The sequence below is a fragment of the Mastigoproctus giganteus genome, chromosome 7, assembly GCF_048544385.1.
Source record: "Mastigoproctus giganteus isolate SK-2022 chromosome 7, ASM4854438v1, whole genome shotgun sequence".
NCBI classification, from domain to species: Eukaryota; Metazoa; Arthropoda; class Arachnida; order Uropygi; family Thelyphonidae; genus Mastigoproctus; species Mastigoproctus giganteus.
In genome coordinates, this window is record NC_143581.1 from 61,862,718 (window position 1) to 61,879,609 (window position 16,892).

At 36.8% G+C, this 16,892-nt stretch overlaps 1 protein-coding gene across 1 annotated transcript in view; it reads right to left on the reverse strand.

The window, feature by feature from the left end:
- Positions 1 to 1,604: 1,604 nt before the first annotated feature.
- LOC150082955 (alpha-1,6-mannosyl-glycoprotein 4-beta-N-acetylglucosaminyltransferase-like) overlaps positions 1,605 to 16,892 on the reverse strand; it is a 41,678-nt gene continuing 26,390 nt past the window's right edge. The window contains exons 4-6 of the mRNA XM_090378335.1: positions 6,202 to 7,335; positions 5,287 to 5,352; positions 1,605 to 1,795 (exon numbers count right to left, since the gene is read on the reverse strand). Coding sequence (XP_090234461.1) covers positions 1,754 to 1,795; positions 5,287 to 5,352; positions 6,202 to 7,335 — 1,242 coding nt within the window. The 3' untranslated portion in view covers positions 1,605 to 1,753. The remainder of the gene's footprint in view (positions 1,796 to 5,286; positions 5,353 to 6,201; positions 7,336 to 16,892) is intronic.

Genomic DNA, 16,892 nt, shown 5'->3' on the forward strand with positions numbered 1-16,892 from the left:
GCTCTTACCAAGAAAAGCTTCAGTTCTGCAAATAGCATATAGAGACTATGCACCTGCAGGAAGATCTGAGTGAGACGTTTAAGACTTTGAATTGATTGAGTAAGCTAAATTGTTACTGGCATTCTTCCTCTTGCTGAGACTACACACATGAGGGGGCATAAATTCAAGCTGAGGAAGGATGATTGCGTTATAGATGTACAGAAGTTTGTCTTCAGCCAGCAGGTGGTTGACTGTTGGAACAGGCTTCCATCTGTTGCTGTGAAAGTGGGTGGTTTGAATAAATTCAAGGAAGAACTGGACAAATCCTTGGAGGGTGTGGAAGGGCAGTGTATAGTTTTTTTGTTGATGTTACATAAGTTTGCTTTCTTGCATCATTTATTACTATTACTAAAACAGAGAGACAGATTGCAGATGAGTTATTAGATATGCCTGAATTTAAATTTTCATGAGCCTGACAGAATCTTTTGGCAAGCTGTAGTTTGAGTGTCTCTGGAGTGTTTAAGGGATGAAGTAATCATTGCTAGCGGGCAAACACTAGTGTGACAAAATGGAAGGCAATCTGCAAATTGATTGTTGTACAGCATTAACTACTTTTTATGTTATTAAAATGTTTAACAAACTTCAGTGTATTTATCAAGAATTCAAAATAAAAATCAAAAGGTTATTTTTAAGTTACAGAAAAACTATACCACACGATTAATAAATTTGATTTATTGAATTTCCTGACCAAGTTACAAAGCTCAGTGCTCTCAGTTACTAAACTTTTTTTAGGCTACATTCGAGGTCTCCTATTGGTTACATTAAATACATTTTAAATTGAATTACACGTATTGAACATACTGCTAAACTGGTGTAAAAATATTTTAACACATTAATAGTGAAATTAATTCCTATGATGTTGAGAAACTTTGAAATTGACTTGTAATGTTTACCTGATAATTTTAAAGTAGTAATCTACATCACTTCTGCATAATAAACTGTTGTGTCTGGACACACACACAGAAAATGAATGGACCTGGGCAAACTGACAAAGGAAATTAATGGTAGTGAAATTAAATTAAAAATGATGGCGACAAAATTATTACTTAAGTTCCAATGGAGCCCAGAGAAAGGTTACGGTCCAGCCAGATTAGTTACATTATGCATAAGCTGTGATGATCACTGGCCTTGCACACAAGAATTGTAATGACTATTTAAATTATGAATATAAAGCAGTCCTACAATGGCCTTTACAGTATTACCCAAATGAAACTGTATTGGACTGTATTCTATAAACTTAACTTAGCCATGAACTGTCTGAGTTTATGATGGAAATCCATCTTTTTGACTTGACCCTTTTACACCATTGTAACATTTTTTTATAACAGTTTTCTGCAGAATTTTTGCAATAACTTCTCGCAAAAAAAAAAAAAAAAAACTGCACTACATTAAAATCAGAATTTGTTAAAAATAAAATTCTGTAACTATCTTATTTTCATTAATGAATAGAACCATAATGAACACCTGAGAATAGTTTCTGCAACTGTTCAGTTAGCTATAAAAAAAAACATTTGGAGTGACCAGATGGATGAAATGGGAAGTTTTTTTTTTTTTTTTTTCTAATGCTGTATATAAGCTTCCGTTCTTACATTATATGCCTCAACTAATGCTAATTCTAAAATCAGTTGAGGGCTGGACGCAATATCTTCAGGCATGTAGACTTCAGTTTCACCTTCAGAAGCTTCACTTTCAATACTATCTGCTGCTACATTCTCTAATATAAATGGAGGGCATAGCAGATTATTTCCAAATGGTGCTGGTCTAATGGCAGATACACAATGCCCCTCTTACTCTTTGTATTGGATCCCTCTACATTAACTAAGCAATTTTGACAGTCATCACAGGCTCCTGCCAAATAAGGGGACTTGCAAATGGCATAACCTTTTTACCATTTTCCCACAATCTCAATGCTTTAACACAAAAAATCTCAATTTTTTAACACAAACTTTACATGAAGCCCACTGTTTATCTTGTCTTTGCTTGGGGACTACATAACTTCCACAAATATAACAAAATAAATTCAGTTTGTTCAAACACTTGTGTGAAGTCATTTTACTCAATTTTCAGCACAAGTTTGACATGATAACCTCAAAAATAAACTGAATTCACACTGAGAAACACTGCTGCAAGGAGTTCTCAAGGTCAAGAAACAACTGACTGAAAGCATTGCCAACGTGTGAAGATTTAATTTAAAAATTCCCAGAATTTGCTCCTAACTTAATACATTCAATAATACAACCATGACATCAGCTTAAGTGATTTGTGAAAAAACAGTATGCGATATCAAAAATGAATAACATTTCTGAAATCAGTGTAAAAACTGAGTTAAAAACAGCTATTAATTTTCAAACATCAAAAACGTGAAGAGTGGTGTTATAACACAAAAAAAAAGGACTAACTTAAACCTTTATATGCACGTGACAATCAACATATGTCATATATTATATATGTTATTTTTACTGTTGCACTCTTTCCTCCAATCAGTAATGCTCTCTGGCTTTGTGACATTGCTGCATTGGCTGGAATTTATGGGTGCTTCCTGTTTCATGCAGCAAGTCTCCGATTACTGATAAGTTGTTGTCCAATTGCAGTGTTTGTTGAAGCATGTGGTTTTTAAATTTGCATTAACTCGCTGACAAGTAAAGGAATTTTTAATTTTAAAAAATGTATTTTTCGCAGTTTTGTTCAGAAAATATTGAAATAGGCATCAATCTGATTATTCAAATTTTAGCACTCGCAGAGGAACTTCAAATTTTCAAACTGGTGATATGTGCCCGCATGCAGTAGTTCATTTTGCTAAATTGAGGTATTTAGCAAAGTTTTCAGATAAGAATTAATTTCATTACATTAGATATTTTACAGTCGTTTAATAATGTATATCAATTTAAATTGTATCCACCCATCTCTTTAGCCCAAAGATGAGCTCCCATATTCAACCTAAAAAAAGTTCAGTAATTGAGAGTACAGCAGTGTTTTGCAACACTGCTAGTAAAATATAGCTAAATGTATTTATGATATATAGCTAAATGTGAAAACTTCTTCAGGTCCCATGTAATGTCTTTTTGTAATAGTCTGATTGTTTAATTCGCAGACTGGTGCAAAATTTTATGTTTACCACGTGAACTTGCCATAACTGCCGCTACAGGCACTCTCACTGATCACTCTGCAGACTGTGTGTGCATGCCAGTACATGTTGAGCTAAAATAGGCATACTACACTTAGTATGAAGAGTTTTTTTTAGCCGCATGTCACTGATGATCGTTTTGCAGCAAGTATCATGTTGGACATACAGATTTAACAGCAACATGCGATTCATTATTATGTCAGATGGGGCTTAAATGCATCAGAATCATTTAGATGAATAAAGCGTATGGTAATGAGTCTTTTGGCAGGACGATCATATCCCAGTGTGATCGAACTTTCCAATGTGAAGTGGTTTTTCCATCAAGACAATGTCAGGCCCCAATATGGCTAATGTTGTGTAGGCAGCAATCACTGCCATAGGTGCCAAGGTTTTCTGCCACATCCCCCTTTTCACCAGATTTTATTATTATTATTAGCTATGTAGTGCAAGGAAGCCTGAGGCTTATGCTGCACCAGCCAAAAAAAAATTCCCGAGTTACCCAGAGAGAGAGAGTCAAAAGGGAATCACCAAGAAAGAGAAGAATGATGATATCCAGCTCAGGACCCTGGGTGTGCCAAGCCCATACTCACCAGATGTAACCCCATGTGACTTCTTCCTGTTTCCATGTCTGAAGAAAGCTCTGAAAGGCAAGCGTTTCACATCCAACAAAATGATGCTGGCAGAGCCACCATGGAAGCACTTCAGTCTTTCAAAAAATGGATTGCAAGAAGCATTTAATGCATGGGTACGACGGTGACGAAAAATGTGTAAAGTTCATGGGAGAGCATTTCGAGAAGGAGAAATTCACAGAAGATTCAGATGATGACAATTAAGAAAAGATCTTGCACCAGTCTGAGAATTAAATTATCACCCCTTATATTAATGTATATATTAATATGTACATTTTTTTTTTTTTTTGTCGCCTTTTTCCCATTTTATATATATATATATATATGAGATCAGCGTTTTTACTGTTTTGGCATGAAATTTTTATGGCCGGATGCCCTTCCTGACACCAACCCTCACCCTTTATCCGGGCTGGGGATATGCGGTGGTCATTCCCTGAGTTTCCGTATTTGATGGTCACGGGCTCGAACCCCTGTCTAAGCATGTGCTATGCACTGCTGCTCCTGCCCACCTGGCTACAGTGGCGCCAATAATAATATATATATATATATATTATTATTATATGTATATATTAATATATCTATTGCCGTATTTCTATGGTTATCCAAGGTAAGTTTTTTCTTTTATGCTGCACCAGCCAAAAAAAAAAAAAAAAAATCCTTAGTTACCTGTTACCGAGAGAGTCAAAAGGGAATTACCAAGAAAGAGAAGAATGATGTGATATCCAGCTCAGGACCCTGGGATTTTATACAGCACTTCTGACTCTCAATAATATAGTGTACAATTTAATTTAACTACATACAGTATGATTATAATTAAACTGCATCATTTTGAAGACATTTAGGCAGAAAAACAGCTAATTATATAAAATTTAAATTTAGAACAGATAAATAGTCAAGCAATGTGGAAAGATTCATCATACAGTGAATGGAACAGCAGAATTTTAATAATGGCACATTGGTATGATTTCCCAAATATCTGACAAATCTGAGTCTTGACATTATTATTCAATTGGAAATGCACCTTGTCAAGCTAGAGAATATCCAAAGCTTAATTATCTGCACTGTCTGCTTCTATTCTAGCCAGAAAATAAAGATTAAAATCCAAACATTTCTGTGGATCACTTGGAATAATCTGCTGCACAATGTGAAGTTTATATGAATACCATGACAACTGTTCTGGCATTATCAGACAAATGTGAATTGTATACCGTGCTCTAAGTCACTACAAAATAAGTCGTCTATCACAACTTGATAGATAACTCTGTCTATCAAGTTGTGATAGACAACTATGTCTCAATCTACATCTCAGTGAATTTGTGCTTTTGCTGTTCTTTTCTTTTATCACTTTTTCCTATAGTTCTTACAAGCAATGGAATAAAATTTGCTTAATTCTCCTATACATTGTCACTTTATGGAATTATTTTTTTCTCTTATATCATTACCCGAATATAGTCCATACTAATTTTCAGCTCTACGTGTTTAGCTATTTTCAACCTGCAGAGCATTTATTGAAGACTTGTGGGTGGAAGATTGCAAATGATGTAGTTTAATTATACTATACTGTATATTATGATATCCCTAATAGTTGACAATTCTTAGGGAAGACAGCTAGTGCATGGAAACAAGCTCTTTATTTCTAAGAGTGCTGTCTGCATGCATTATAGTATAAAACAGCAGGTAATATATTTTTAGAAATAGTGTAATCTAAAGTGAATTTTTTAAAAGAGAGGTTGGAATGGTTTAAGAGAAAGTAAAACCAATATCAATTAATCATCCCTTAGGGCAGTGGTTTTCAACTGGGGTGCTGCAGCCTAAGTTTAACCCAAACTTAAGGTTTAAGTTACTTAAACTTACTGTTTATTTCATTATAAAAAGGTGTACGGTATCTTTTTAATTTTGTGGTGATCTATAATTGATGTTTACTTAGTACCTCTGTATAAAGAATAAAATTATTATATACTGTATATATATAATTTGTATTATGAAATGTAATTTTTATAATTATATTATTGTAATAACTATCATATAACATATATTTTTAATATTATATATATATATATATAGAGAGAGAGAGAGAGAGAGAGAGAGAGAGAGAGAGAGAGAGAGAGAGAGAGAGAGAGTCGGATCTAACAGACAGAAAATTGAGTAGATTGAATAGGGGTGACGTAAAATAAATTACTTAGGGGTGCCGTTATTAAAAAAAAGGTTGAAAACCACTGCCTTAGATGTAAGCCTATTTTTTACTTGCAAATATGTTAATGTGAAGGGGTTATGATGTGAGTGTTGTTTCTCTTATCACCATTAGGTAAATATTGCAATTTCTTTGATAATAAGCCAGTTACTCTGACTTTTTAAGACTTTGATTCTAATGCACTGCAGGACATTATCTGCAGTGATATTTACATCTACCTTCCCTTTGTGAAATTCACTAATTATGCCAAACTTGTGGCACTCTGCTTTTCTGTCATTAACCATCATTCTAAATTGGGAGCTGACTTCTAAAGTGCCATAATTTAATATATCTTCTGGATACTTATCAGTGCCTGTTTCAATAAATATTCTATTAACAGCTACTGCATAATGAAATATTACATCAAATGTATCATCTCCTTTAGGAGAACTACCCCAAAAATATCCATAAGCAGAACTATATGCTAGTTCTGGATAGAAAGTTTCAAAAATAGGAATAGTGGTTGCAAGGTCTGCTAATGGATTAGAAATCTGAAATTGCCGTGTTGCTTTTGTAAAGCTATCATCCTTTAACTTTTGTATTTTACCATCCAGTGAGGAAAAATAACCGACATGTTGAAATATACTAGGAACTCTTCTTGTCACTACGTTACGGTCAGGCACTAGAAGATCAATAAACTGCAATATCAATAGGTCTACAGGTTTCTCACTGTAGAACAAAATCAGAAAATTGACTAGGCGTTCAAGGTCTTGACACTTAAGAAGTCTACCTATAATAAAAAACCCTGAGAAGGCCAATGAAATCCATTCTCCACGATGAATTCTAATAAAATCTTGAATGGCTGTAATGTAACGAAATGATGCAGTAACATCATCTTCCAGAATCAAAAAGTATTCTGACATCTTCATAGAGTAACTGAAAAGAAATGCAAAATCAATAACCTGTTTAGCTCTCCAATAAATTCTCTTCTCAGAGTCATGAAAAGTTTTTCTTAAGTTATGTAATTCTGGATAAATATTAGGAAGTGTGTGAATAACTTGCAAGAAGCCCGACTCAATATATTTCTGAAAATTATGAGTAATTTCTTTGGCACGTTTCTGACATAATGAAGGATCAGCATCTGCCAGTAAAACAACTATGATTACATTCTGTCTTTCTTCTTCCAGAGATTCATCAATTAATGACTGCAATGTCTGTAAGAGGTAATTATGCTTCTTGTAGCTAACACTTGGAATACCAATCGTCAAAAATATACTTCTGTTATGAGGACGGCTGTGAAGAACGGACTCATTAACCAGAGAAATGAAGTTGTTTAAAGAGAAACTCGATATTATGATACCATTCCTTGTCACCTTGAATGAAAAAAATAATAATAATAATAAAATATATATACAGATACACACAAATTCATGTGTTCATACTAAAAACTATAAACCTTAAATATTAAAATAACAGATTTATAAAAAAAAAAATATTTGCAAAGAAGGATGATGTAATACAGCAAGACATGCAGTCAATGTGATGCACTTGCAGCAACTGCATTCCTTAAATTGTCCATGAACATTGGAATGCGATATCTTCCCTTTTTCCCCACAAGGTTTGTGGGGGAAAGGGGAGATATTAGGTCATAAATCAGTCTAAACTATAAGGTACATTAAATAGAGATTATCTGATTGTGTAATTTATAGTACAAATTAACTTAATGTACCTAAAAACTCAATCAGCAATGAAAGTCAGACATCACATTCCAAAATAATCCCCTCCCTGCATACAAGAAAAACCTTTTTGTGCCATATGTGCAGAAGTATTTCCTTGATTTTCCAAGTGTGAATGGACAGTTCCTATGGTGAAAATAGTTATATACCATCTAAAATTTAGATTTTAGTTACAAAACAAAAAAATATCTGATGGAAAATGTGTTTTTGTTGCAGCAAGTTACACATTCACCATTTCAGGCCTGCAGCCAAATCTGACATGAGGCACTGTAAAAGGGAATAAGATTATGCCAAGTGATTTGTTTACAGGCATTTCTATATCAAACATCAGTTCAGTTATGTGCACCTGTGGGTGCACATAACTAATCATCATTAAGCAAGGCTAATTTGGTGAAGGATTGAGCATCTGATCAAAGAAAAGAAGTAAAGAATAGTCAAAGCAGCTGCCTGTGATACAGAAAATAGGACCTTGAAAATTGACAGCAAATAAGCAAACAATGAATGGCAAAGTTGCAAACTGCAAGGTTTTCCTGTATTATAGATTAATAATCAAACTAACTTTAAAATATACATATAGTAACAGTTCAGAAATTGTTACTATCATAGTACACAAGCCCCACGAAAAAAATTCTAACTAGAAAACAGTCAATACCTGTAAATTATTGATAGTGATACAACGCATTTGACAATATAACACAAGAATCTTAATAATGAATAATCAGCTCACTTATCGCAGTTCAAAATAACCAAGGTGTACATGAATGATACACCCCTATACTAGTATAGTTGATTAACCACTGGCACACATTTAGAAAGGTGTTTTAGTCCCATTTAAGAGTGAAAACAAAAATCCAACAATCTCAAGTAGAGGTGTAAATCAGTCTATTTCTATAAGGTACATTAAATAGAAATTTAGTATGGCTCTGGTCCTCTGTAAGTTATTCGACAGACTGAAAAACATGGTCACCACGATGTGACTAGTATTTTTACAGATTAATCTGGCAGCTGTGAGGCTGAACTGCCAATTTGTTGCTCTATGATTGCTGGCTTGTCTTGCAAGAAGTGCCACAGTTTTTGACTTAGGTAAAATACAATAGACTGTTGATAGTTCAGCACAGTTCTAAACTATTAACAGCATTATTTACAGAATCAACCTTAATGGTTGAAGGAATGTGATGAAGAATAACAGCCCAACCAATTATACAGTGTGTCTCAAAAATATTGGTACAAACATTTAGGGGAAGTAGGTAACATCTAAAGGAATGTGAATCACATAGGAACCCATAACCGGAAACGTCACAGGAAAGTAGTAGCAGAGGCACAAGATAGTAATTAGTGGCAAACATTTATTTGACATAATATTAACAATGACTCCATTGTTACAAGAACATCGTACAAGATGGATGCATTTCATGATGTTACAACAGATGCTCGAAGGTTCCACCATGAGACACGATGCATACGTGACACCGACGCAGCATGGATTGGCGGACACGGTCGAACACACCTGGAGTTTCTTTGGCAGTAGCAGCAGCAGCGCAGACGAGTCTCGCCACGAGATCCATTTCCGTCTCCACAGGCGATTCATACACGATAGATTTGAGGGTTCCCCACAGAAAGAAATCAAGGCTCGATAAATCAGGTGAGCGTGGGGGCCAGGCGAAGGGTCCACCACGGCTAATCCATTGACACCCAAAACGCCTGTTCAAATGGTCACGAACACACCTTCCATAATGGGCAGGAGCCCCATCGTGTTGAAACCAAATGTTGCGTCCAACATTTGTTGGAACATCGTCAAGTAACCCTGGTAGAACTTGTTCAAGAAAGATCCGATATTTAGCGGAGATCATGCGGGATGGTAACAGATATGGGCCGACTAAGCAGTCACCGACCATACTTGCCCACACATTTATTGCAAAGAGATGTTGTGCCGCATGGGGGCACACACTGTGTGGCCTTCTGCTAATCCATACATTAGGTGCATATCTGCCAGCTCACAGTTTGTATATGGATACATGCTCTTCGTGCAGCGACTACTTCTTGAATGAGTAAACCAGAAATTTTCCCTCTCGCGAACTGATGAACAGTGCCGTGTACCAACTTATGGTGACATTTCTGGTTATGGGTTCCTATGCGATTCACATTCCTTTAGATGTTACCTACCTCCCCTAAACATTTGTACCAATATTTTTGAGACACCCTGTATACAACTTTTGTAAGGATGGCACAAAATTAAAGTTACGTAGAGAGTACTTTGTAATTACTTTCTTATTCAACATCAATACAGCAAACAATTTTTTTAACTGATAATATTCAAAGATGTTATGAGCTTAATTCACGTGCATGATGATCAAAGTTGGGGAGTGTCCTGCAATTTAACATCTCTTATACATTTTTAATTTGTATTTCTTTGGTGCTCTGGTAACAGTTATTGTGTAAATATATTTAAAAACTTTCAATTTTCATTATCAACAGACCATCCAATACTATAGTGAAGGTTGATATTGCCAAGTGATTAGAATGTAACTGCAGCAGTTCACCATGGTTCAAGCTCACATTACTGCTAAATATTGTTAATGATTGTATTCTTGTCAAAATACTTAGATGTGAATTCCTCTGACCTACATGGGTATGCCGAAATAAAAACTGATCGATATATTTTTTTTTTTATCACCACCTGACTTGAGCTTGCTGTGTAGTGGCTATCGAAGACTTCTTTTCATGCCATTCTTCCCCCCATTCTCACTTGCAACTAACTTTTGGTAGTGGCACCTAGATCAGGAATAACAGACAATTATTGCATGTATTATTTGTTCCTTGCTTTGTATATCTAGTTTTCTTTTGTGGTTGGTTTATTTTATTACATTTATAATATTTCACACCTTTTTGTCCTTGGCATGGTTGGGTGGTGTCAGTCTATATTTATTATCTATTGGCTTATAACTTACCTATATTTGCCTTATATTTAATGTTTTCAAATTTTTTTAGATACATATTCCCACTCTCCTTCCTTTCCTACTTTAATTCTTGTTTATTTATTTGTTTTCTTCACTTTTTTTTCGGTACTTATTCCATATTGTACATATACACAGGAACTCCATGACTTGCATAAGGGTTGCGTTCAGCGGAATGCTACGCAAGTCAGAATTTCCCTCATGCTTGTGCAGCACTTGCAACTGTGCTCGCTGAATTGATTGAATCAAAAAAGAAATGTTCGACGAACATGTATATAGAATTATTTATTGTATTTATTCAATTTTTTCATCTCGTGAGCAGGAAAAATTACAAAAGCTTGCAATTTAAAAATTATAGAAAAAGAGAGAAGACAGGCATAACGTCAGTAAGTTTTACCTCTTGAGCATTGTTGCCAGAATTGATGTCTTCAGCTGATAAGTACACCGCTGCGGAAGTTGAGGGCTGTGGAGATTTAGAAGGGGTCGGCCACTCAACCTTACGAAAGATATATTAATGGATAGCTGGACGATGGCTTTTTTTCTTTTCATTGTAGATTTCTTTGTAGCAAGCAACCATATCATTCACCCCTCTTAACTTTTAAGACTCATTCGTTTTGGGGATCCATCTTCTCAAACCTCGCGATTGCTAATGCAATTTCATGAAATGCCACACTCTCTGGTGATGAAGTGTCTTGGTTCATCTTGAGCTTCGTCAGCATTTTCTTCTTCCACTATCGCTGCCTGCAAGTCAATAAGTTCTTAGTTAGATAATTCCTTCTCTTCCTCCACGTCTTTGGCCTCAACCTCCAACTGAAGTAGCTCTGCAACCTTTACAATCTTATTGGTAACCTCTTCATATGATTCGTCTTTTTCAAATCCTTCGAAGCCTTTTACGTGCCATGGGCATATTTTCTTCCATGTCCCATTTAAACAACTTTTGTTTAAATGGGGCATGCCCAGGCCTTATTAATGTTTAAGATGGTGTGGTAAATATTGTAAAATTTCCCTTAATGTAAAATTTTTTTCGTCTACTGCAGACAATGCCAGAGCAAATGTTGTGCATAAATAGTATGCTTTTAAATTCGAAATAACACCCTGATCCATAGGTTGGATGAGTGAAGTCGTGTTTGGCGGTAGAAATGACTCATGTTCGAATTGAAATCATCTATTTGGATAGGGTCCAGGAGCATTATCTAATAGAAGTAAAATCTTAAAAAGAACATCGTCGTTACAATATTTTTCAACCTCAGGAATGAAGCAGCATTTAAACCAATCCTCAAAGAGAGATATTGTTATCCATGCTCTCTGGTTCGATCGGAAATGCAAGGGTAGGGTGGGTTTATCGATGCCCTTAAATGCACAAGGAGTTCCAGAATGGTACACAGGCAGTGGTTTTAATCTGTAATCTCCAGATCACTGCATTAGCAACTTGACATTGTATTTTCCACTTTGGCAATGTATGTTCGATCCAGCATTTTTTTCCAATACAGAGCAGTCTCGTCAATGTTAAAAATCTGCTGCGTTGAATAGCCGCCTTCAATAATTTTTTCCAACACATCACAAAATGTCTCTGCAGCCGCAGGATCGGCACTAGCAACTTCAGCTCATACTTTACCGTTGTGGAAACCAGCGAGATGCTCGAACCTATTAACCCACCCATTGGTTGGGGTTTGCCATTCTTATCCTTCCTTAATATCTTTATAAATAATTGTTGCTTTTGCTTGAATGGTCATTAGACTCAGGGGCACTTACTTCTGAATCTGATTTTCCATCCATATTATTAACAGCTGTTCCATCTTCGATATAGCACCTGAACGCTGTTTTGTGATCACTGTTGATCTTTTAACATGTTCTTTTATACTGTCACTGTTCCTTAAAATAGTATTCACCGTCGAAGCAGCGAGACCTAATTCCTTTGCAATATATGACAAACTTTATCCTGCTTCGTACTTGTTAATCATTTTTGTTTCGTTTTCTGGCACTGCCACCACCACTTGACTTTTCATTAGTTGGTTGCTTTCCCTTCATCGTAATATGTAAATAGGAATGAAGAGAAGTTTCTGAAAATTTGTTTCTTATATGATTGAAGATTTCAGTGAAGGGAAACACATTTCACCATAATAGCATAAAAACGCACAACTGCTGTTATCAGTATTATCGCACATGCAATCAGATCGAGTTTATTACCCGTTTATAATTATATGTACTAACAGAAAAGCCCAATAAACCAGAAAGTGCAAATTGTTTTAAGGTCGTGACCTCCAGAAACGTGCTTTAGAAAAATATCACAAAGCCATTCAAAATTGATTCTTATAACAGGAACATATGATAACAATGAAAGACTAGTGCAATTTCCATTATAAATATGGCCTTTTACAGAGATAAATAGCTTAGTAATATAGTAAAATTTAACTTCCAAGGACTTGGAATGAAATAGAAAAAAAAAATGTGTCGGTGGGATCACATTAGTATATTTTCACGATACCTCCATTTTTTCCTAGGGGATGCAAAATACATTTCCATGATTTTTTTAAGTTTGCACCGGCCAGCAAAAACTTACATAAAGTCGAATTTCCATAAGTCAGGGAGTTCCTATTCATATATATCAGGTGGTTATAAAATAAATTTCCCCATTCAGGAGACCCTGGTGTCAAAACGGTTAGAGATAGCACTGTGAAAATCAGGGGGTATGTCATTTAGGGTATGGGGAAGTGATTTGTAAAAGGGAAAAAAAATAGTTTAAATTTCTACCACCAGGGGAGAAATTGTCACTGTAAACATGAGCTGGAATACTTAACTTGGGATTAGATTTTAATATCGGAACTTAGAAATCTACAGATACTGTTCTACATGCTTTCCTTCACTTGAGATAACATTCTGAAAACAAGAGGACTATGTGCAACAGTGTTAGGTACATCTCGCTGGGTACATTGGCTACATGCTGTTTAATGCTTGCTTTCAAATCAACAAACATCTGTATGCTGTCACAGTAAACTCTGTCTTTCAAGTATCCCCATAGCCAGAAATTACAGGGATTGAGATCTGCTGATGGGGCTGGCCAGAACTGCGGTACGTCTCTAGAAATTATGCGATCATTTCCAAATGTTGAATGGAGCAGTTCCTTCTTCCCGCACTTGTCGACCAACATGGGGAGTGGCACCATCTTGCATGAATACATGTACTACAGTCTCCAATCATTTCCTTTCTTGCAGAGCGGGAGTAATGTCATCTCTTAGAAGAGCACAGTACCGTGCACTAGTTACTATACACCTTACAGAGCCATGGGGTGTAGACTTTTCAAAGAAAAATGGTCTGATTATAAACTCTGCTGTGAATCCACGCCATACTGTAATGTATAGACTTTGTAGTGGTCTTTCATGCACAGCAGATGGACGAGAAGTTTCAATATTCGTCAGGTTTGTGCATTTACACCCCATGAAGAGCGAAATGTGCTCCATCAGACAACAAGATCATTTGAGCCCATATATCATCAAGTTCCATACGAGCCAGAAATCGTTGAGCGAAATCTATTCGTTGCTGCTGATCACAAGACTAGTTCTTGCATTACGTGAATATTATACGGTAACCAGCGTAAAAGTATTCGAAGCACTTTAAGTACAGTAGACCAAGGAAGGTGCAAGTCTTTGACACACCTCTGTACTGATTGGTAGTGTTTTGCATTCTGACCACTGCAACTGCCACTTCATCCACTACCTCTGTTCCGATGCGTGATTGTCCCCTGCCTGAAATTACATCTAACTCTCCGGTCACTTCAAATTTATTTCTTTATTAGTTTTTGAAGCCCCACTGACATCATCCTTTATGCTTCCGATATTCACATAGTGCTGCATTAGTGTTACTATTATTCTGGTAGAACAGTTTTACTAAAAGAGCATGTTCCTTTTTTGTAACAGCCATAATGGTCGTTGACGGTGGCGCTGGGCGCCTCCATAGCCAGGTGGGAAGGAGTAGCGTGTGTCGTACACGCTTCTTGATTAGACCGGGGTTTGAACCTGTCACCACCAAATACGGAAGATGCGGAAAGATCAAAATATATCCCGGAGCAATATGGCCTTAGTTGCTAATGCTCCTAAAAACCAAATATGAACAAAATAACAACGACGACGGTGGTGTTGGCTTTTCTGCTTTATCTAACAGGATGTCATTTGCATAAGCAGTGTGTCTTGAAGTAAATGACAACTTTTACATATGTGCAGTGCTGTTTACCTGGGGTGGCCGAAATTTGAACTAATTTTTTTTTCTTCTACAAATCGCTTCCTCATACCCTAAATGACATACCCACCGATTTTCACAGTGCTAACTCTAAACATTTTGACACTAAGGTCTCCTGAATAGGGAAACTTATTTTATAACCGCCCAGTACATATTTCACACATATATACACCGATGAGCCAAAACATTATGACCACCTACCTAATATGTTGGTCCTCCAGGTGCAGCCAAAACAGCTCATACCTGGCGAGGCATAGATGCTACAAATTTTCTAAATGTATCTTGTGGTATCTGGTACCAACATGTAACCGGCAGATCCTTTAACTCCTGTAAGGTCTATGGTTGAGATGCTGCAGATCGGAGTTGCTGTTCCAACACAAACCACAGATGCTCAATGGGATTGATGTCTGAGGAATCTGAAGGCCAGGGATATACCTGGTGCATTATCCTGCTCAAAGACAGCACTGCCAGAGTGGAAGTCCATTGCCATTAAAGGCTGTAGGTGGTAGACATCATTGTGCCCGGCACATGGATGACTGGACCCAGCAAAATATTGCCCAAAGCATGAAACTGCCATCACCTCCCTAAACGATGCACACATACCTGGCCCTCCACATCGTGCAACAGGAAATGAGATTCATTGGACCAGACGACCTTCCAATCACTCAAGGTCCAGTTTCGATGTGCACATGCCCATTGTACGTGCTGTTGCTGCTGGACCATGGTTAGCATAGGCATTCGGAGCAACCTGCAGCGTGTTTCTGTAGACAGGTGGGAAGGAGCAGCAGTGCGTAGCACACGCTTCTTGATTAGACTGGGGGTCCAGCTCGTCACCACCAAATATGGAGCATGCGGAAAGGTCAGGGAATGACCACCACATATCCCGGAGCAATATGGCCTCAGTTGCTAATGCTCCTAAAAACCAAATAACAACAAACAGCAACCTGTGGCTACGCAGCCCCATTTTCAGCAAGGCTCGATGTACTGTGTTGTGACACATTAGTCCCATCACCAGCATTCCGATTACCGGCACCACAGTTGCCACATACCATCCGGGAGAGCCTTCGCTTACCTGAAGCATCAATGAGCCCTGGTCATCCAACACCTCGCCGGCGGTTCGTGGGTTTTCCTCGGACCACTTTCAGTAGGTACTAACCACAGCTGACCATGAGCCGTTTTGGATATGCTCTGACAACAGAATGAGATGCACACTTCACCATGCTTGTATCTGGTCATTTCACAGAGCTCTGTACTCATCATGGTACACTGTGATGAGTACAGAGCTCTGTACTCATCACAGTGTACCATGGCAGAGTTGAACTAATGTTTTGGTGCCGTCGTAAATAAGACACAACAGCACATATGCTCTGACCCAGTCGTCTGGCCATTACAGTATGGCCTTTGTCAAACTCGCTTAAGTGGGTTAAAAGTTGATATAATCATATGGATGTTAGACGAGAACATAAAGAACAAAGAGTTAATTTTGTTGTAATCTTTTTGAAAAAGGAATGCATTATACCAGCATCTGTAATTATTTCAGTTGTAACTTTGGTAAATATACCACATACGGTTTATGGTTACTTGTTTATAACAATGTCTATGCAAAATGTATAGACATTATGCTTCTCAATTCTTACTCTCTCATTACTTATATTCTCAGCATTTGAATTCTATACACAGGCAGTTCCTGCTTTACGAGTTTTTTTCCCCAAGTATCAACAAACTTGAAAATATGAACATTAATTGCAAAAAATGAATGTTAAACATTCATAAATACCACATTGCAAACCACGTGCGTAGCTATACAATAGTGTACCCCACAGAGAACTTGGATTGTTGCTTTGAAAGAACATTTCTAGCCCAATCAGAAATTGATTTGTTAGTGGAAACTGTTACATCAGTTTGAATGGAGACTGTTTTTACAGCATTGGCATGGGTCATATTTTTGGTTATATTAGGTACAACTACTTTTCTCACTTCTTGGTAACTGATTTTGTTTTCAACCTT